This window comes from Eulemur rufifrons, chromosome 5, assembly GCF_041146395.1.
Source record: "Eulemur rufifrons isolate Redbay chromosome 5, OSU_ERuf_1, whole genome shotgun sequence".
In the NCBI taxonomy this organism is placed as follows: Eukaryota; Metazoa; Chordata; class Mammalia; order Primates; family Lemuridae; genus Eulemur; species Eulemur rufifrons.
Window position 1 is genome coordinate 37,959,769 of NC_090987.1, and position 22,570 is coordinate 37,982,338.

At 35.7% G+C, this 22,570-nt stretch overlaps 1 protein-coding gene across 2 annotated transcripts in view; it reads right to left on the reverse strand.

Moving 5' to 3' along the window:
- TAF4B (TATA-box binding protein associated factor 4b) overlaps positions 1-22,570 on the reverse strand; it is a 115,764-nt gene that overhangs the window by 61,461 nt on the left and 31,733 nt on the right. The window contains exons 7-9 of one of the 2 annotated variants that reach the window (XM_069468165.1): positions 21,350-21,973; positions 14,105-14,240; positions 13,002-13,107 (exon numbers count right to left, since the gene is read on the reverse strand). In XM_069468165.1, coding sequence (XP_069324266.1) covers positions 13,002-13,107; positions 14,105-14,240; positions 21,350-21,973 — 866 coding nt within the window. Of the gene's footprint in view, positions 1-13,001; positions 13,108-14,104; positions 14,256-21,349; positions 21,974-22,570 lie in introns of both variants that reach the window. The other variant, XM_069468164.1, reaches the window with a different exon arrangement.

The window sequence follows — 22,570 nt, forward strand, 5'->3', positions numbered from 1 at the left end:
TCTTATGATAGGTCTTACTGTCTTCTTTAATAGTCAATGTGTTTGCCTTAAACTCCAACTAGACTAATTTTATTGATCATATTAATCATCTTCATCACCTATCATGCCCAACAGAATATGTAAATCATATTCAAATGTTTTAAAAATTTCTATGCACTCAGAACAGCTGTTTATCTATCACAACATATTGAGAAGCAGAACAATGGGTAAAAATGAAAGTTCTGAGTCAAACTGCCTATCTTCGAATCCTGACTGTACCACTTATTATCTATGTGAAATAAAGCAATTAACCACTCTAAAACTGCATCTTCAGTAAAATTAGGCAATAATGGTCCCTAACTTTAGAATGAAGATTAAAGGAATTCATAACATAGAAAAGGAAATACCTTAATATATAAAGAGCTCCTATAAATAAGGAAAAGACTAATGATCCAATGGAAAAATGGACAAAGCATATGAATCTTCAGTTAATAGGAAAAAAAAAAGATGCAGATGTTCTACCCAACTCATAACAGCAATATAAGATATAATCTTTCACCTGTTAGATCGGCAACCATTTTTTTTTAAAGTTCACCAGAACACATGGAAATATGTTATCTTAAGCTTTGTTGCTTTGAATATAATCTGTTAACACAACTTCCATGAAGGGCTATTTGGCGTTATCTGACAATTTAAAATGAAGAGATCACTCTTCCTAAAAATTATGTGAAATGATAGTCACTGCACCTTTGTTTTCCTAGTACAAAACAATGGAAACAACCTAAACTGTAGTATCACATTGACTGCCACAGTAAAAAAAAAAAAAAAAATTGGGGGCGGGGCACGGTGGCTCACATCTGTAATCTTAGCACTCTGGGAGGCCGAGGCAGGAGGATTGCTCAAGGGCAGGAGTTCAAGACCAGCCTGGTACATGATGAGTGCGATGTGCACTGTCTAGGGAATGGACACACTTGAAGCTCAGACTTGGGGGGATGGCGAGGCATGGGCAATATATATAACATGAACTTTTTTATCCCCATAATAAGCTGAAATAAAAAATAAATTAAAAAAAAAAAAAAAGGCCAGCCTTAGCAAGAGTGAGACCTCATCTCTACTAAAAATAGAAAGAAATGATCTGGACAGCTAAAAATATATATAGAAAAAAAGTTAGCCGGGCATGGTGGCACATGCCTATAGTCCCAGCTACTCGGAAGGCTGAGGCAGAAGGATTGCTTAAGCCCAAGAGTTTGAGGTTGCTGTGGGCTAGGCTGACGTCAAGGCACTCTAGCCCAGGCAACAGAGCCAGACTCTGTCTTTAAAAAAAAAAAATTTTTTTTTCCTTGAGGCCACGGTGTTTTATTACAAAAATAGAATAAAAACTTTGAAAATAAAATGATCCTTTCTAATTTAATGAAAATTTTTGTTATTTTTTTATGGTTTTCTGTATCCTATAGGTATGGTGAATACGGTAAAGAGATATGTGTGATACATATGCTTCACCAGGCCCCAGGCTCAAAACTAGCGTGAGTTAAATACAACTCACATGACAGTTAATGTGTTATGGAACTTTGTTAAAAATATCAAATCACAAAAAACATATACTGATATGGGATAATCTCCAAGATTTACTACTATTTTTGGGAGACAGAGTCTCACTGCAAGATTTATTATTACTAAGTTGTAAAACCCAAAATGTAAGACATGGCCAGCCATGGTGGTTCACACCTGTTATCCCAACACTTTGGGAGGCCAGGGCGGAAGGATTTTTTGAGACCAGGAGACCGGCCTGGGCAACATAGCGAAACTCTATCTCTAAGGAAAGGAAAGGAGAGGGGAGGAGAGAGCGAATGGAGAAGAGGAAGGAAAGGAATAGGGGAGTGGGAGGAGGAGGGGGGGGGGGAAGGGGAAAGGAAAGAAATTAAAAAATTAGCCAGGTGTGGTGGCTCACACCTATAGTCTCAGCAATACAAGAGGCTGAGGGAGGGGGATCTCTTGAGCCCAGGAGTTCTAGGTTGCAGTGAACTATGATTATTGTTACTGCACTTCAGCCTGGGCAACACAGAGATCCGTCTTTTAAAAAAATAAAACAAACAGGCCGGGCGCGGTGGCTCACGCCTGTAATCCTAGCACTCTGGGAGGCCGAGGTGGGCGGATCGTTTGAGCTCAGGAGTTCGAGACCAGCCTGAGCAAGAGCGAGACCCCATCTCTACTAAAAATAGAAAGAAATTATATGGACAGCTAAAAATATATATATAGAAAAAATTAGCCGGGCATGGTGGTGCATGCTTGTAGTCCCAGCTACTCGGGAGGCTGAGACAGGAGGATCGCTCGAGCTCAGGAGTTTGAGGTTGCTGTGAGCGAGGCTGATGCCACGGCACTCACTCTAGCCTGGGCAACAGAGTGAGACTCTGTCTCAAAAAAAAAAAAATAAAATAAAATAAATAAATAAATAAATAAAATAAAATAAAACAAACAAACAAAAAACCATTAGATATGTATGTATGGTATGTTACCATCTGTGTTGAAAAGATTATACCTAGGGAGTCTTTTCTTGTCACGTACCATCAACAAAGTACTCTGTACCAAAGGGGGGAAAAAAAGACTAGCTATATCTAGAAAGATACACAACAAATTGGTAACAGCAGTTGGCTTGAGGCTGGGAACCTAGGTAGCACAAGAATAAAGTGAGGGAAAGTCTTATTTTTCCCTCTTGTATCTTTTGAGTTTTATGTAAAATGTACATATTACGTAGTCACATAAATAATTTATTTTAAATATATATAAATCAAAAAATTTTACTTTAGGAAGATTGATTGCTTGCCTTAGATTATTAAATCCCTAGTAAAATATGTTTGCCTTTAATATTTTATTTCAGCTCTCTCAGGCATGGCCTTTCTACTGTAGCAAGTCTGTAAACTCACATAATACCCTGTTTATTCCTCCTTCTATATGTTTTTTGAAGTTATTTTTCTCATGGCAAATTTCCTCTTTCTTCTTAACTCAAATGTAGTACAGCATACCACAGTACTTCTCAAACTTTAGTGTTCTGGGGAATGACCTAGGAAGTATATGTTCACATAAACAACACACTTTTATGAAAACTAACATACCAAAATTAATAAATAGTCAGAACAATAGCACTGTCTTCTAATTTTGCAAAATCGCTTTAAAAATCCACTGGTCCTCTTGCAGTTTGAATGGATCTTTTACCCTCACTGGTAATGTAGAAAATATTGGTTTACTGAGTTGTATAGATCTTCCAAATTTAGACTCATACATAATCCAAAAATCATGTGTTAATATCTCCACCAATCAGATCAGAAAAATCTAAGTATTGGGAAGCTGTCAAACTCATGATAGTGAGTAGAAGTTTTCCAAAATTTTAATCTCTGCTTGAAAGCTCAAACTTTATCACTGGTTTTAAAAAAAAGTTGTCAAGTTTTTTCCCCTAAAGTGAAAGGCTCACTTCATTCATTTTCATGAAACTGTCTGTCAATGCTAGTCTATGTGTATAGTTCCTAAATCTGCAATGAACATCAGAAATACAATAACAGCTTTTAAAATACAGATTCCTGTCATATCCAGTCTCCAGAGATTTCATTCTAGATGGGTCCCAGAATCTGAAATTTTAACAATTCTGAAACTGCTGACCTGTACTGTACTAGCAAATATTTGCTTATAATTTGCTTCTAAAAATACCTACCAGCCCTTCCTTTATGTACATGTTCTCAATTACATTATTAATCCTGTTAATCAAATTAAGAAATTTTTAACATGAATCACACCACAGCATTATCATTGCCTCTTGGCATTGATCCTTATTGAGGATGCCCATGACAGGTGAGATAAGTTCTATATTCTGCATATAAATACAAAGATAGTTCTTCCTGAACATCATTTTACTATGACAAAACGTGCCTAAAAACTTTGAAAGGCTTCACAATCTCATCTCTAAGTCTTCATTCATATAATTTCCCTGTGTGGAATGTTCAAGAACCTAATTTCTATTAAGATCTTTGTGTTAAATTTTAACCCTATGTTCTAATCTGGGCACAGTTTACATGGAGGCATCTTCCCTGTCCCCCTTGTTACTCCAAGATGAGAGCATTTTTCCTCACCAGAAACTTCCTCTCTTTTCTAAAATCCCTGCTCTGGAATAACCATTATATCATACACTATGTACCAGCATATTATTGATACACTTGCACAGACAAGGACAAATAGGCTTTGTTATTGTTGTTGAGACAGGGTCTCACTCTGTTGCCCAGGATAGAGTGCAGTGGCATCATCATAGCTCACTGCAACCTCAGACTCCTGGGCTCAATGATCCTCCTGCCTCAGCCTCCCGAGTAGCTGGGACTATAGGCGCACACCATGATGCCTAGCTAATTTTTTCTACTTTTAGTGGAGATGGGGTCTTGCTCAGGCTGCTCTCAAACTCCTGGCCTCAAGTGATTCTCCCACCTCAGCCTGCTGAAGTGTTAGGATTGCAGGCATGAGCCATGGTGCCTGGCTCAAACAGACTCTTAATACATGAAACAATGAGTTACAAATGATGAAAAGTTACCTAAATTTATATTTGATAAAGTTAAACTGAACTTCTAGCTGTTAAAAATACCTTCACTACCAGAAATAATTCATTTATAAATATTTTATTTTTAATATGTATCTGTAAAATATATGGACTCTTAAACCATATATCATTATCACATCAAAATATCAATATTAATTCCTTATGATCACCCAATACCCAGTTTAAATAGGGGTAACTATCCAAGAGACAAAGATACTGTAGTATTTGTCACTTCTGTATGACCGATATAACATGAATCTCTGGCACCCTCTGGTGTTTAAGCACTATACAGCTTCCCACATTAATCCTAACTATAGTCACAAGCAGAATAGAAGATATGATCTTCTTAGTAGAAAAAGTCATAAATGAACCAAAAAAACTTTTAAATTAACTAGATAGTTTTGAAAAATGAGGCAGGTATCTATTTTATTAAACCTCATCCAGTTTAGTCAAGACAAGATCTAATGCTATACACTACTATTTACTCTTTTTCAACAAAAGAACCAACATCAAGGGTCTATTTTTCATTTTAACAATAACTGAAGTGATAATGATAGTAAGTATCCGGGAAAGCAAATAAATAAAAAAAAAAAGATACCACTATGAAACGATATGCACAAAACCACATAGGAATTGAATTAGAAAGTTTTATGCACATATGAAAAGCATTATCTTTTTTGTAAAACTAAGATATCTAAGAAATAGCTAAGATTATAAATACTCCTGTTCTCTTTTTCAAAATTCATTATTTCAATATTTGAATGTCTATTATGAACCATGCATTGTTCTAAACACTAGATATGCATATAACAGGAACTGATAGTTATTTTAAACTCTCAAAGAATTAAAAAGGAGTAGGAAATACATGGAAGGGTAAACAAATACATGAACAAAATTTTAGGTAAGTGCCTTAAGACAGCAGATTTGACTGTGAAAGCTGCTTTATATTGGCTGGCCACGCAAAATCTAAGGAGGTAACTCTGAAATATGAAGGACAATGTCATATGAAGAATGGGGGTCACGAGTTTAGCATATACCACACCTAAAACTGTGTAGTACTTATGCGACTGGTGTGTTTGAAGAACAGAAAGAAAGCAAACAAGGAGCATGGGTCCCCAACACTGAAAGAACATGACACCAGCAATGGATGGACTACTTCCAGTTTTCTTGAACGTGAGAATCCATCTTTTCATGCAACTATTTTTCAGTTTTTCTGTTAACCACAACCTTACCAAATTCTAACAAATATAAAACCATGGTTTCAGATAGGAATCTTTCATATTGTAAAAAAGGCAATTCTTCCCCCAAATTAACCTAATCACATAATCTCATTATGAAAGTTCCATGGAACTGCCATTCTCATTGTAAAATTCATACACAAGAGAAGAATAGTAAGTGTCAGGCACAGTGGCTGATGCCTATAATCATAGCACTCGGGGAAGCAAGGCTGGAGGATTGCTGGAGCTCAGGAGTTAGAGACTAGCCTGAGCAAGAGTTAGATCCACCTCTACTAAAAATAGAAAAATAGCCAAGCAAGGTGGCACTGCCTGTAGTTCTAGCTACTTGGGAGGCTGAGGCAGGAGGATCACTTGAGCCCAGGAGCTGGAGGTTACTGTGAGCTATGATACATGGCACAATAGCCCGGGCAACAGAGCAAGACTCTGTCTAAACAAAAAAAGAAAAATAACAAGTAAAATCAAGATACCTTTGATAAAAAGGAATACAGAGAAAGGATTTACACTATCGGATATAAGGATAAATAATGACACTATAACAATCAAAACCACCAAATATTAAAATCAAAATAAAACAAAAACATGTCACTAACATTGAATGTACCTTTGTATCAATGGGAATTTACTATAAGATAAAGGTGGTATTTCAAATAAGGTGAAGATGATGAGTAACTATTGTTGAGATAATCCATTTGAAAAAAATTAATCTCTGCTTCAGATATTTACAAAGATAAACTCAAGAAGTACTGAAGATGTAAAGTGCATACATAAAGTAAGTATGTATACACATGTTAAGAGAAATTATAGAAGCACATCATTATGGGCTCATAATACAGAAGGATATGTTAGAATTCAAAAGCCACAAAGGAAGAGACTGTTAAACTTTGTGATTTAAAATTTCCATATATAAGACACTAAAAACAAAGTTACAAGTTAAACTTGTAAAACGATAGGGAGAAAAATATTTCCAACATATACAACAAAGAATTATTCTCTAGTATATACACATGAGTCTAGAAAGCAATAAAGCACTCAACAGATAAATGAGCAAAAGTAATAAGCCAGAAATTTCCCAAAGAAAATATGAATGGTGACATTTTTGCCTCAGGCAGTAAATGGACTACATTTACTGAGGAGCAATTTTATACAGCACTATAACTGGACCAGCATAAGGCATTTTCATTCCATTACTGGGTTCACAGATTCCTTCAAAAAAGGTGTCAATAAAAATAAGCAATAAGCACATTCTAAAGGAAGAACTGCCTCAGGGGCAAATACCTGTGGCTGCACTAGTGCTGGGGTCTCTGTTACTGTATCTGAGACTCCTGGGTAACTCAGGTTCCCTACAACAGGACTGAAGGGCTTCCAAGTCAATAGTTATCCCTGGTTCCTACCAGAAACAAGCACAAATCCTCTCTGGAATAAAGCAAACTCAATTAAGGACCTCACGTTTAACCTGATTTACCTAGCCAACAAAGTTTGAAATTCAATAACTACATTTTTCACTTCCAAAAGTTCTCTTTGGTTCTTTGTGAAATTTCTGTATTCATTTTTTAATAAAAAATTGTATCTTGCTCATTTTTGTGATTCCATACTTTAAAAATTTTATAATGGTTTTTAATATTCAATATTCGATCAAATTCAATTCTTAAAAAGTCACTGGAGGCCGGGCGCGGTGGCTCAGGCCTGTAATCCTAGCACTCTGGGAGGCCGAGGTGGGCGGATCGTTTGAGCTCAGGAGTTCGAGACCAGCCTGAGCAAGAGCGAGACCCCATCTCTACTAAAAATAGAAAGAAATTATATGGACAGCTAAAAATATATATAGAAAAAATTAGCCGGGCATGGTGGTGCATGCCTGTAGTCCCAGCTACTCGGGAGGCTGAGACAGGAGGATCGCTTGAGCTCAGGAGTTTGAGGTTGCTGTGAGCTAGGCTGACGCCACGGCACTCACTCTAGCCTGGGCAACAGTGAGACTCTGTCTCAAAAAAAAAAAAAATAAAAAAATAAAAAAAAATAAAAAAATAAAAGAAAAAGTCACTGGAATTGCAGATATGTTGCTGTTTCTTGGTAGGTGACTTCCTTACATATTTACCTTACTGTGAACACATATAAAAATACCAAAAAAACAACAGAATGACATCTTTGAAGTGCTGAAAGCAAAAAAGAAAGAAAAAACCACCTGTAATTCTAATCTCAGTCTTCATGCCATCTATATAAATAACTTAAAATAATCTGAAAATGATTAGAAATAATAAGGCCGGGCATGGTGGCTCATGCCTATAATCCTAGCACTCTGGGAGGCTGAGACAGGGGATCATTTCAGGTTAGGAGTTCAAGACCAGCATGAGCAAGAGTGAGACTTGTCTGTAATAAAAATAGAAAAAATTAGCTGGGCATGGTAGCACACGTCTGTAGTCCCAGCTACTCGGAAGGCTGAAGCAGGAGGATTGCTTGAGCCCAGGAGTTTCAGGTTGCAGTGAGCTATGATTACCACTGCACTCTATCTGGGGTGACAAGAACAGGTCTATCTCAAAAATAAAATCTGCTCCCCACAACTAAATATACATTTTTCTCTAAGTGCTCATAACATTTTATCAAAATTAGCCACATTGAGAAGTCTCAATAAATTTAATAAAATTGAAATTATATAAAGTATGTTCTCTGATCACAAAATTACATTAGAAGATAAACACACAAAATATATGGGAAAACCCTAAATATTGCACTATTAAATAGAAGAAAAAGGAGAAAAATATTTTGACATGAATGAAAACATTATAATTAACTGAATGATAAATCAGGATTTAGGGGGAAATTTATAGTTTTAAATGCTTACATTAGAAAAAGAAGATTTAGATTTAATGATCTACATTTCCACTTTAAGAGGCTAGAAAAAGAGGAGCACCGGCTGGGCGTGGTAGCTCACACCTACCTAATCCTAGCACTTTGGGAGGCCGAGGTAAGAGGACCACCTGAGGCCAGGAATTCGAGACCAGCCTGAGCAAGAGCGAGACACTATCTCTACAAAAAATAGAAAAATTAGCCGGGTATGGTGGTGAGTGCCTGTAGTCCCAGCTACTAGGGAGGCTGAGGCAGGAGGATCACTTAAGCCTAAAGTTTGAGCTTGCAGTGAACTATGATGACACCACTGCACCCTAGTCTGGACAACAGAGCGAGACCCTGTCTCCAAAAAAAAACAAAAACCCAAAACTTAAAAAGCAATGTAATCGATGGTCACCTTAAATAGATGCAGAAAAGGCTCAGGAAAAAAACACTTGATTTAAGAACACACAAAATTTTTGAAGACATTTCACAAAAGAAGTTACACAAATGGGTAATAAGGACATGAAAATAGACTCAGTATCATTAGTCACTAGGGAAAAGCAAATTAAAGCTGTAATGAGCAACCAGAACGGCTAAAATTCAAAAAAACCAAAAAGAAGAATACAGCAAAAGAACTGCAGTATCAATTTTTAAAGCAAGCATGTGGAGCAAATGGAACAAAATCTTATACTTTGCTGGTGGGAATGTAAAATAGTATAACCATTTAGGAAAATTGTTTGGCAATGTCTTACACAGTTAAACATATACTTATATATTTACCATAGGACACAGCAATTCTACTCTTATGTATTTATAGAAGTAATGCAAAAATCTATGTCTATACAAAGACTTGGGCTACAAGTATCCCTAGGAGCTTTATAATTGTCCAAAAGTGGAAACAACCCAAATGTCCACCAACAGATAAACAATTCAGTGCAAACAAAAGCAATATATCCATATAATGAAAAACTATAAAGTGAGATTACTGATACATGCAACAACACGGATGTCTATCAAACACATTATGCTAGCAAAAGAAGCCAGATACAAGAACACAAATCGTATGATGTATGAAAACTGATCATTCTAATTGAGTCATTGTTGTCAAGCGCAACTAAGACAGAGTTGAGAAGGGTGAAAAAAGCACTCGGGACACATAACGTTGCTCTAGAAATGTAATTCTCTGTAAGTCCAGCTGCTAAAATCACCTGCTGTAACCTGAGACCAGTTTTATCTGTAACTGCTGAGATAACTTGCTGCAAACCTGGGACTAATTTTGCCTACCTCCACACTCACCAGTCAGAGCTAGCCTGCTCTCCAGAACCTTACTAGTGCCAATGAACTTTCTCAAAGAGCAGTATATAACATTTCTCTTTTTTATAAAACTGTTTTTGCATACATAACAACTACCATCTGGTCTGCATGTAAACCCTGACTTGCAGTTCTTTCTCCCCAAATAAAACACTAAATTTAGAGATTCACCTCTACATTTTTATTTTGACTTCGACATCACTTAGGCAAAACCCTAGGAAAGATAAATCTAATCCACAATGATAGGAAGCAGAACAGTGGTTGTCTGGGGCATGGCATGTAATGTAGGGTTTAGCTTTTTGTCAAAACTCAGTGAATTGGAAGACAATGATAACTGCCTAGAACACGATCTTTCAATATTTCCTCCCCAAACAATACAGAACAGTAACTACGGCCTCGGCATAACTTGAAGACAAAGAATACCCAAACTTCAAACTATAAATAAAAATGAAAAACAATAAATCTTTATTATTTGGGTTCTTTCTCTTCTACTTCCGGTCAATCTGGCTAGTAGTCTGTCCATTTTATTTATCCTTTCAAAGAACCAACTTTTTGTTTCATTGATCCTTTGTATTGTGTTTTTGGTTTCCATTTCATTTAGTTCTGCTCTAACCTTTTCCTCTGCTGGCATTGGGTTTGGTTTGTTCTTTTTCTAGTTGCTTGAGACGTGACATTACATTGTTAATTGGTGATCTTTCTGTCTTTTTGATGTAGGCATTTAAGGCTAGGAACTTCCCCCTTAGGAGTACTTTACTAGAGACCATTATATAGTAAGTGAGTTATCTCAGGAATGAAAAAAAAAACCATATATTCTCACTAATAAGTGGGAGCTCATAGGTACACATGGTCACAAAGTGATATAAACAACATGAGAAACCAAGAAGAGGGGAGGGTAGGTGGTGGGTGTGGAATAAAAACTTATCTATTAGGTACAATGAGTGAGCACTATTCTGGTGATGGGCACACCAAATACCCTGAGTTAAGCATTATACAAGATACCCATGTAAGAAAAACACCTGTACCCTCTTAATTAATATTTTGAAATAAAAAATAAAATCAATTAAAGTTTAACAAATAAACAAATTTTAAAAAGTAAAAAAGGGTTACAGACAAAGTAACAAAAATGAGATAGAGGCAAAAGGAATAAAATCCATACTACTCCAATCTATAAAGGAAAAAAAAAAACCACACAAAACAATGGACTAGAATATTTAAAACTACAATCCAAGAAAACTTTCCAGAAATTACAAAAGACCAGAATCTACATACTGAAAGGGCAAATGGGAACCTTGGAAAATTAAGCTACACTAATTACCTTCACAATATATCCTAGTACAAAATTATGAGATTTCAAAAATAAAGAAAAAAATCCCCAAGGCCTTCAGACAAAGATTGAATTATAACACACAAATCAAGACAATAATGGAACAGCATTTTGTAAAAATGTAATGTAAAAAGTGTTAATTTTATATCCAGCCAAACTGTCCTTTAAGTATCAAGAACACTGAAAAACAGTTTTACCACACAAGAACTTACGGAATTCTAAGAACTCAGGGAATTCTACACCTATGAACCTTTCCTGAGGAACCTATTACTGGATGAACTTCATCCAATCAAGAGATGATTGAGAACACTTCAGAAAAAGGACAGAAGGTAAGCACTTTAATAAATGCATATAAAAGTAGACTTACAACAAATGAAAGAAGGGACGAGGAAGGAAGACTGAGGTACCAATGTTATATGTTGTGAAGAAGAAATTATGTGATTAAAATTAGGAAAGTATAGAATGTGAACACAATGGTTTTTATATAGGCAGACAATATAGGCAGAGAATTAAAGGATAGCAATAAAACAAAAAAGACAAACCTAAAACTGTAAACATTCTAGAACAAAGCATAGGAAAAAATCTTTGTAACCCTGGGTTACACAAACATCTCTTAGATGTGAAAAGATCAATAAGAGAAAAAAATTAAAGAATTAAAAATCAACAAAAAATTAAAAACTTTTGCTCTGTGAAAGATAATATTAAGAGAATGAAAAATCATGACACAAAGAAAACATTTCCAAATCATTTATCTGGAAAAGAACTTGGATCTTAAATATATTTTAAAAACTCTTAAAAAAAAAACTAAATTATAAGAAAACAAAAATAGGCAATAAACAAAAATGGGCAAAAGATTTTTGAAGATAACAAATAGGCACAAGAATAGATGATCAACATCTTTAGTCATTAGGAAAATGCAAATTAAAACCACAATAATAATCACTACACACCTATTGGAATGGTAAAAAATTAAAAGAAATGAGAGTACCAAGTGCTGACAAAGTTGGAGAGTGAATGGAATTCTCATTATCGCCGGTGGGAATGCAAAATGCTACACAGCCACTTTATTAAACAGTTTAATAGGACTTTAAACAGTTAAACACACATTTATCAAATGACTCAGCAATCACAGTAGTAGATATTTACGACAAAAAAATGAAAGCCTACCTTCACACAAAATTCTGTATGTGAATGTTTACAGAAGTTTTATATATATGATTGCTAAACCCTGGAAACCAAGCAAATGTCCATCAACAGCAAAAAGGATAAACAAATTTAATTTCATAAAATGAAATACTTCTCAGCAATATGAAAGAACAATCTTCTAGTATTCAAAATGACATGGATGATTGCAAAAACATGCTGAGTAAAAAAAGACAGATGCAAAAGAGTATATGATAATGTAATATTCCATTTATATGAAGTTCAAGAATAGACAAAAGTGATCTACGGTGACGGACATAAGAACAGTGGCTGCTGAAGTCAGAAGATGGGAGTAATTAATTTGAAAGGTACACAAAGGTGATGGATATGTTCATTATCTTCATCTGGATTATGATACATAGGTATATGTATTTGACAAAATTCATTGAGCTATACACTTTTGTGTACTTTACTATTTATAAATTATACTCAATAAAGTGCTGTTAGATCTCTAAAAAGGTATCAATAAATCTATTTTATTAAGGTATTATTCTGTCATCTCTTTTTTTTTTAAATATTACTTCCTTAAACCACATTTAACTATTTTCTTTACCTGAAGCATGTTGTTCCATTCTCCTTTATTTTATTTTTCTGAATAGGAGATGCTTGGAGTGACAGAATTTTATTTCCAGGCAGAGTAATTTGCTTTACAATGGCAGCTATAAAAACAAAACAAGAAAGAAAAAAATAGAATACAAAAAAGCAATCATGCCACATTAAGAAAAATTCAGGACAACAGTTTTTAATCTATATAGAATAATCAAAGAAAATTTGAAGTTGCCCTAGAACTATGTTTAAATTTAAACAAGACAATGAATTTATTCCCTGTATAAGAAATGATCTTGAGAAATAAAGATCATTCCATTTCTTTTTACATGGTTTCAAACTGTCTATAGAATTAGCAGCATTACAAACTATGAACAAAAGGTTACTGAAACATGTTATCTGTATCAGTATATTTTAAAAACACATAAAAGCTTTACCTTACATGTGTAAGACTGATTTTTTAATTTATTTTTTATTTGTTTTAAGGAGACAGTGTCTCACTCTGTCCCCCAGGCTGGAGTGCAGTGGCACAATCATACTCACTACAGCCTCAAACTCCTGGGCTCAAGCAATCCTCCTGCCTCAGCTTCCAAAGTAGCTTCAGATTACAGGCCAGGCACTACCATGCACGGCCAAATTTTTTTTTTTTTTTTTTTTTAATTTTTGTAGTGATGAGGTCTCACTATGTTGCCCAGGCTAATTTCAAACCCCCAGCCTCAAGAGATCCTCTGGCCTCAGCCTCCCACAGTGCTGGAATTACAGACATGAGTCACTACGCTGGCCTGATATCCAAACTTAGAGAAAGAACTATATTTGAAGAAGAAATGAGGCTATAGCAAATTTTATAAGTTTAAAAAGTCCTCATTTACTAGCAGATTATTTTATCTAATTACAGAACGCCATTACTAGTTTCTTCTTTTATTCCAAAACAACGTATATGCCTACAATGTATGTACAATAAATCTCGTAAGTAGTCATCTTGCAGTCTTCTTTCATAGTTGCCAACTTTGAAAGACCAGTCTCTCTTAACATAACAACAATAAAATTATGCAAGACTCCTCTACTTGTTCCAAAACCAATGTGATAGGTCTGGGATAGGCCAGCATCTACCTGTTGGAAACTGACTGGTAGGTATTACAGTGTTCACTGGCATCTTCTTTTGTCCAGATTTCTGAATGGTCAATGCTGAGGGATGGGAAAATGTGGTCACTTGTTTTGCAATGCCTCCTGAAGGCTGCTGAACTACCTGAAACAATGAGAACTGTCAATACAGTCAAGTCATCCAGCATAACCAGCGTTAGAAAAGGACACGTTTTCAGTTTTAACAAAAGACTGTGCTCACTCACCTGTAAATATACCTTTATGTTGGCATAACAAGAATACCTAGTTAAAATTTAAATTTTTATGTAGCAAAATTATTTTGTTCAAAAGTAAAAAACATGACTATCTCACACATCTTTTAGAGCAGAATTCAAATTTATATTTCACACTGCTCAATTTCACTCTCTATATGGATTCTGTTTTCATTTTTTAACTTATTGTGGAAAATTTCAAACATACTCAAAAGTAGAGAGAATAAAATAAAACCACTTATCCCATTACCTACCTAGCTTCCACAATGATTATTTTTGGCCAATTTTGTTTCATCTGAACCCCTACCCACTACCTTGCCACCCTCAATTATTTTATAGCAAATCTCAGACACATCTTTTTAACCATAAATATTTCAAAATATATCTTTGAAAGATAAGCACTTTTTATGTGCCATTTTTTTAAAGTATTTTTTTAAACCATTTGAAAGTGACAATGCTAAAGGCATTCTTCAAGATAACAGTTCAAGAAATCCAGAGGGTGAAGGGTGAAGGAAATAAAGGAAAAGACATTGAAATAATAGCAGGGCCTTACTTTTAGCTTTAAAGAAAAAACAGAATAGCAGAGCGTCATTTTTTTTTTTTTACGCCAAAGAAGAAAAACAGTTACCATGTATTTGAGCCAGCTATTGGTAATGAACTATTTAGAACTTAAACTCTTATACAGCTAATACATATGAGTCACAATCTTAAATGAAACTTCTGAATGGAACTTGGGGAATAAAATTTATTCAACTTTCTAATTTTTTGTAAATAAAATTTAAAAGTCTAATGTGTACTTAAGAAAAAAAAGTAACAAAAAACACAAAGTAATCCTATAAGGATCCTATAAGTAATCCTATAGGATCTAATGCCCCTAGAGAAGAAATATAAGTTAGAATAATTAAATCACCATCATTATTTGAGAGTAGATGAACTCTTTTTTTTAGAGACAGGGTCTTACTCTGTCGCCCAGGCTGGCACAATCATAGCTCACTACAACCACAAACTCCTGAGCTCAAGGAATCCTCCTGCTTCAGCTTCCCTAGTAGTTTCCTAGAAGCTAGGACCGCAGGCACAGGCCAACACGCCTGGCTTTTTTTTTTTTTTTTGTAGAGATAGGGTCTTGCTTGTTGCCCAGACTTGTCTCCTGGCTTCAATTCTCAGCTTCAAGCTCCTCCTGCCTTTGCCATGCAAAGCAATGGAATTACAAGTATGAGCCACCATACCTGGCGCATTTCAATAAAGCTTACATCACACTCATTCATGTATTACAAAGTCCTAGGAATCAGGTTTAAATTATACACAGTAATATATTCATTCAAACTTCCACTTATTCTTTCAAACTGAAAATCTAGAGAAACACTCCCAATAATTCCACCTTATTTAGGGAAATAAGGGAAATTACTTAGGGAAATTGTATTTTCTTCCTTAATGCTCTTTATTAGGTATTCTTTTCAGAATTTTAATTATGAAAGATACTAATCAAATATTAAGAAAGTTGTTTACCGGCCGGGCGCGGTGGCTCACGCCTGTAATCCTAGCACTCTGGGAGGCCGAGGTGGGCGGATCGTTTGAGCTCAGGAGTTCGAGACCAGCCTGAGCAAGAGCGAGACCCCATCTCTACTAAAAATAGAAAGAAATTATACGGACAGCTAAAAATATATATAGAAAAAATTAGCCAGGCATGGTGGTGCATGCTTGTAGTCCCAGCTACTCGGGAGGCTGAGACAGGAGGATCGCTTGAGCTCAGGAGTTTGAGGTTGCTGTGAGCTAGGCTGACGCCACGGCACTCACTCTAGCCTGGGCAACAGAGTGAGACTCTGTCTCAAAAAAAAAAAAAAAAAAGAAAGTTGTTTACCAATATAAAATTTGTCAGAATCAAAATGGAGTCACTTGTGTTTAAAAGGGAAAAAAAAAAAGAAAACCTTGACAAAGAGAGCAGGGTAAGGCTAAGAGACAGTTCTCATGCTTGTATGTCTAATAACAAAAAACTATCACAAAAGACTGCCAAAACCACAACCTTGCAAAAAGGCCATCATAACCTTATACAAAAAATAATTCTGCAAGGACATCTGTTCAGCAACTGCCTGTCCAACCTCAGACTGGTGTCACCCTTGTTATAGATCTGTATAGCTGAGGATAACAATTTCAAAACCATTATGAGACCCTCTTCATTTTTCCTTTAAAAATCTTTGTCTTCCAGGCCGGGCGCGGTGGCTCACATGGCTCACACCTGTAATCCTAGCACTCTGGGAGGCCAAGGCGGGAGGATCGCTCGAGGTCAGGAGTTCAAGATCAGCCTGAGCAAGAGCAAGACCCCGTCTCTACTAAAAAATAGAAAGAAATTATCTAGCCAACTAAAATATATACAGAAAAAAAAAAAAAAAATTAGCAGGGCATGGTGGCACATGCCTGTAGTCCCAGCTACCCGGGAGGCTGAGGCAGTAGGATCGCTTACGCCCAGGAGTTTGAGGTTGCTGTGAGCTAGGCTGATGCCACAGCACTCACTCTAGCCTGGGCAACAGAGCGAGACTCTGTCTCAAAAAAAAAAAAAAATATGGGCAGCACTCCCCTACACTTGCCAAACAAACTGAGTGATAGCATGTGAGAGAATTCATTAGTGTTCTTTCAAAGAAAGTATCATATAAAACCATAGTATTAGGTCTCTTATGGACATTGAAGTTATTTTAGAGAGACGGAAATTGGCCCTAAGAAAAGGTATCTGCTCCTATTTGGTAAGCAAAAGAAAGAGCTCTTATGTTCTTAAAAAAATTAAGTCCTTTATTTATTTTCCCTTGAAAAAGCCTCTGGAATTCAGAAAAGAGTACATACCTTAAGTTTTCTCTTGACTTGTCAAGATCTGATGTTTTATTAGGACACTAACATAAATTAATGTTCTAAGAGTTTATAGAAACTACAGGTCTAGAAATCACCAGCACGGAACTTCTAAAACCATCAATGTACTATGCGTTCATTATCCATATCCTTCCCAAACACTTCGTTGATATTTCAAGCTATCTACACTGCATTGGATCCACGACAGAACTCAGATTCAAAAATAACACAAATTTTTAACTTATCCAGGGTTTCACAAAAATTGCTCTAAAAAAAACTTTGAAAGATAATCACAAGCCAAACTGTGCATTTTAAAGAACGAGGTTGTACCTTCACAATAAAAATAAAATAAGAAGTGTCAAAGTGAAATGTCAGAGATATCAATTGTCAAACTTGGTACTTAAGGAAATCAGACATGCCATACTTAATAACCTAATACTACTAAAACTTCTTGCCTTATCTCCAAGTATAAATTATTCTTTAAGACACCTAAGTGTTAAATGAATAGAAGATTATTAAGAGTAATAATGTCCAGTTTACTCTAAAAATTATCATCCTTCCTTTACCAAAACTAAAGACTAGGTATTTTGGGTTAAACTTTCCCACTCATAAATTAATTTTACATGCATATCCTATAGATTTGAGGGGCTTTATTTTTTAATTTTGTGATAAAATCGGTTATAAGAATTTATCAAAATTTAGATTTTAAAAATAAGCAGACTGAAATTAAAAGTTTAGTTTTTCTAAAGTAAATTAGCTTTTACTAATTAAAATTGAATTTAATTAAAAATTTAGCTTTTGCTCAAATATGAGTAAGTTTTTTCGAAAATATCCAAAGGAAATCTTTCAAGCATCAAGTCTCCTGAAAGCTTCTACTCATTATCTATCATAATCCATGTCATTCACTTTTTCATTAACTTTTCAACAACTCAAAGATAAAATGTTAAGCTCAACATTTACTCTGATGTCGTGACATCATATAGCAACTACCAGAACTGACAGATAAAAGATTAAACATTTATAAGAACTAGATTCTTTGGTGAAATCCTCAGTACTGCTGATTAGATCAATACTTGGATAGTTCAAGCATTTGAGGACCAAAATATATCAAGTGCTATACTGCTGGCACAAAATGGAAAACGTACACCTAAAAAAAAAACTGTGAACAATTCTAGCTAATTTACTTCCCAGAGGATAATATACAATAATCAATGAGAAAAGATAGCCTGTAGTGATAAACCTAAATTTTTTTAAAGTGATGAGGGGATAAAAATTAATCATTTCATAAAATATAAAATCTAAACCCTAGAATGGTAGATTAATAGGATTATTCCTAGAACTTGAAAATACTGTATTTAAACATCTTATCCAGGAGGCAGGAGATCTATATGACTCTCTAGAAAAACTAACACAACTGAGAAATAAATATTAGGAAGGAATCTTTAAATCCATGATTAAAGGAAATAAATTACAAAAATTTTAAATCTGGCATCAAACAAGATAGCCACACATGTATTCTTCAGACCAGACTGAGTTGCATGCACCACAGATTTGATCCAATGTGGCAATTCTCACATTTTAAATGGCTATTTGTCCTATTTCTTATAAGCTACATAGAACACGTTCTTATTTTCTAGCACCCTGAGTGTTTTCCGCCTTAGATCTAGGGTTAAATTGGACTGATGATATTCTTTAATTATTTTCAAACTTGAGCAATACTAGCTTTCTAAAACAGTTCATTTGAAAGAATTTCCTAGTTCAATCCTCTCTATGGCACCACTATACAGAATAATTTATGTTGTTTTGTCCCTAAATCTGTTGTGAAATAAATTACAATAGATCTTCAGTGTCCAGCCACTCTGGCTTTTGTCATTTAATTAGGTAAGAATACTAACATCAAATCTGTTGTATAAAATTGAAACAAAGGCCAAAACAAGAAAGCAGAATTCACGGGGAAAATTAAATTACTCCATACTCCTTTAAGAATGAAAGTAGGAAAAAAAAAACCCAAATATTTAACATCAGATTTTGTTACATTTTTTCTTTATTGAAATGATTTCTAATGTATAATAAGTCAAACCTATGAAACGTAAATGCTGTCAAGATATTATTACCAGACAGTTTTCTGCTTCAGGACATACCAGAAATCTAGAAGTTCTTGACAGGAACACCGTGACCTAATTTAAAAGTCACTGGGTTCTAGTCTGAGATCCTTTACTTGGCTGCCACTGGATGGGTCACTCAGAATTTCTGCAATTTTCTTCCTGCATTTTTCTCATCATAAAATTATTTTAAAACCCATAGCATATAAATGACACACTTTAAAAGCTCTAGGTGGCTATGAAGTATCATTTCACCACAGGGACTTAAATGCTATAGATATTCAATAAAGATTAACATTGATTCAAGAATCAGCTATGACACATAAAGAGGATTTCAATTCTGTTCAGGGCCACCAAAAAGAGGACTTTCCTTGAGGCAATTCCTCTGTTCTAGTGGTTCCCAAACCTGGCTGCCCAGAACGATATTTAAAAATCACTGTTTCTTACAATGTTGTTTCATCTCAGAGATTAAATTCAGGCACCCAAGAGAAATCCTACAAGGTAGATACATTTCTCCATTTGAAAATCATACCCAGAATAGGAAGGGATGGGAAAAGATCAATGCCCAGGAAATGACTATTACTTTCTACCTACCCAAGAGTTTGACTAGTCTCCAATTCTGGTCACTGATCTTCCCCCTTTTGTCCAAATCGGCCCTTCTGCCTCACAAAACAGTCATTCACAGATAGTAACCTCTTATCCTGATCACACAAATGTCTGGAAAGTCTACAGAGTTCACTATGCCAAGAAGCAGAATGGACCCCCAAGAGATTCAAAACACAGCCTCTAACACAAAGGGTTACAAAAGAGAACAAGGGCAATCACCAAAATTCACAAGAACAGCAAGCTCTGTTATGGTATAAGGTAGGGAACTGTACTAAAAAACATTATGATTTTTTATTAATTCACCATGTAGTGTATCTCCCATGGGTTAATACTTTCAAAGTCCTCTGACAAAACTTATCTTTTCTTGAATTAAGCAGAACATTCTAAATACTATTGATAAACAGCCAAAATTTCCTTCCTTTACCCAAGAACCTCCAATCTACCAGGTTTAGGAAAAAAACAACTTCTTACTTATTTACTTCCTTCACTATCTCTCTCCCCTCAGTATTTTTTTTAAAAGAAATGTTACCATAATATCATCTATGTAATAACCCTGCCAAAAATATTTAACCTGAATCTAATCTTGAGGAACAGGTAAAACAAAATAAAGGGACATTCTGCAGAACAATTAGCCTGGGCACTTAAAACACTGCAACATAATGAACAACCACAAAAAGCTAGCACTATTTTGGATTAAAAGAGCCTAAAGAGAAATGTTAACTAAATGTAATATGCAATTCTACATTAAAAACAAGACAAAAAAATTGCTGGCACAACTGGAGAAATATTATACCAAACTTAATATTCTATGTGTGACAATAAGCATGTTGTGGTATATAAAAAATCACCTTTCAAGAGACACATACAATGTGACTGTCATAATTTCTTTTTATTTATTTATTTATTTATTTGAGACAAAGTCTCACTCTGTTGCCCGGACTAGAGTGCCGTGGCGTCAGCCTAGCTCACAGCAACCTCAAACTCCTGGGCTCAAGCAATCCTTCTGTTTCGGCCTCCCGAGTACCTGGGACTACAGGCATGCGCCACCATGCCCGGCTAACTTTTTCTATATATTTTTAGTTGTCCAGCTAATTTCTTTCTATTTTTAGTAGAGACAGGGGTCTCACTCTTGCTCAGGCTGATCTTGAACTCCTGACCTCGAGGGATCCTCCCGCCTCGGCCTCCCAGAGTGCTAGGATTACAGGCGTGAGCCACCATTCCCGGCCTGCACTGTCATAATTTCTGCAACCAATTCTCAAATGGTTCCGCAAAAAATCATGTGTGTATTTGTGGATGTTAGTAGAAAGAGGGAAATAAAGCAAATGGGGTAAAAAATTAACAACTGGTCAAATTTAGTAAAGGGGATACAGTCTTTCCAGTTGTTTACTAGTCCTGCCAGTTTTGTGAATGTTCAAAATTTTCAAAATAAATAATTGAAACAGAAATGAAATGTTACTCACTAGCTGCTTGACTTTAACTGCCTGTGGAATACCAGCTGGTTGTGGAAGGACAGAACCGGACTGGGCAAGTTTGATTTGGATTGGAGCGCCAATGACAGGCTTGTCTGATGTGGTCCCAGCAGAAGTAACAACAGGTTTCACAGACGGAAGACATATAGCTGCAGCCGAAGTTTCTCCAAAAGTTGCTGTTGGAAGGGCCAGTGTTACTGCTGCTCCAGATCCAGAGACAACTGGCTTTTCTGGTTGCAGTGAGACCGTTGTAACTGTATTTGGTACAGATGACACAAGTGGTTTGGAAGTCTGAAGCAAAACAGTTCCAGCTGCTGTTCCTCCTGGTACAGCAGCTGGGCCCACGGAATGAAGTGTCACAACTCCAGCCTTTGTTCCCCCCGGCCCAGCAAGTGGATTCAGAGTTTGCACTGACACAGTTCTGGGTGTTGTCACTCCAGAAACAATGATGGGCTTTTCAGACTGGATTGGGGCAACTGTTGTTGTCATCACAGGAGCAGTTGTTACTGTTGCAGTACAGGTAGCAATCACCACCTCACTAGAAGTCTGCTGAACACACTGCTGAATGAAGCTCTGAGAGTTAGGCAGAAGTTGTCGTAAGGCAATCACGCTTTTCTAGAAACATAGGGGAGGGAAAAAAAACACTGGTAAGTAAACAAATCAGCTACTAACAAAACAAAACTTCATATTTCATATCTTTAATAACAAAACCAACCAAAAGTGTATCAACTATTTCAGTTGAAGACACCTGATACGACTTATTTAAATCCTGTCAATATCCAGAATCCAATCAATTTAAGGCCCAAAAGTGCTTTATTTTTCAATGTGAAATTATTATGTCTCAGTGTGAAGCTTATTTTGTATACCTCAATATAAATTTGGTAAAACAAAAGACTGTATCATACTTTTCTGTAGCCATCTAAACCCCATAATGGATTATTAATAACTTCAGTAACTATAAGTTTATTTACATTTACATCACAGGAAAATCTAGGACTTTTTGTGAAATTACTTTCAAATGTTAGACAGCCGTTTTTTTGTTTTTTTTTTTTGAGACAGAGTCTCACTCTATTGCCCGGGCTACAGTGCTGTGGTGTCAGCCTAGCTCATAGCAACCTCAAACTCCTGGGCTTAAGCGATCCTACCACCTCAGCCTCCTGAGTAGCTGGGACTACAGGCATGCACCACCATGCCCAGCTAATTTTTTCTATT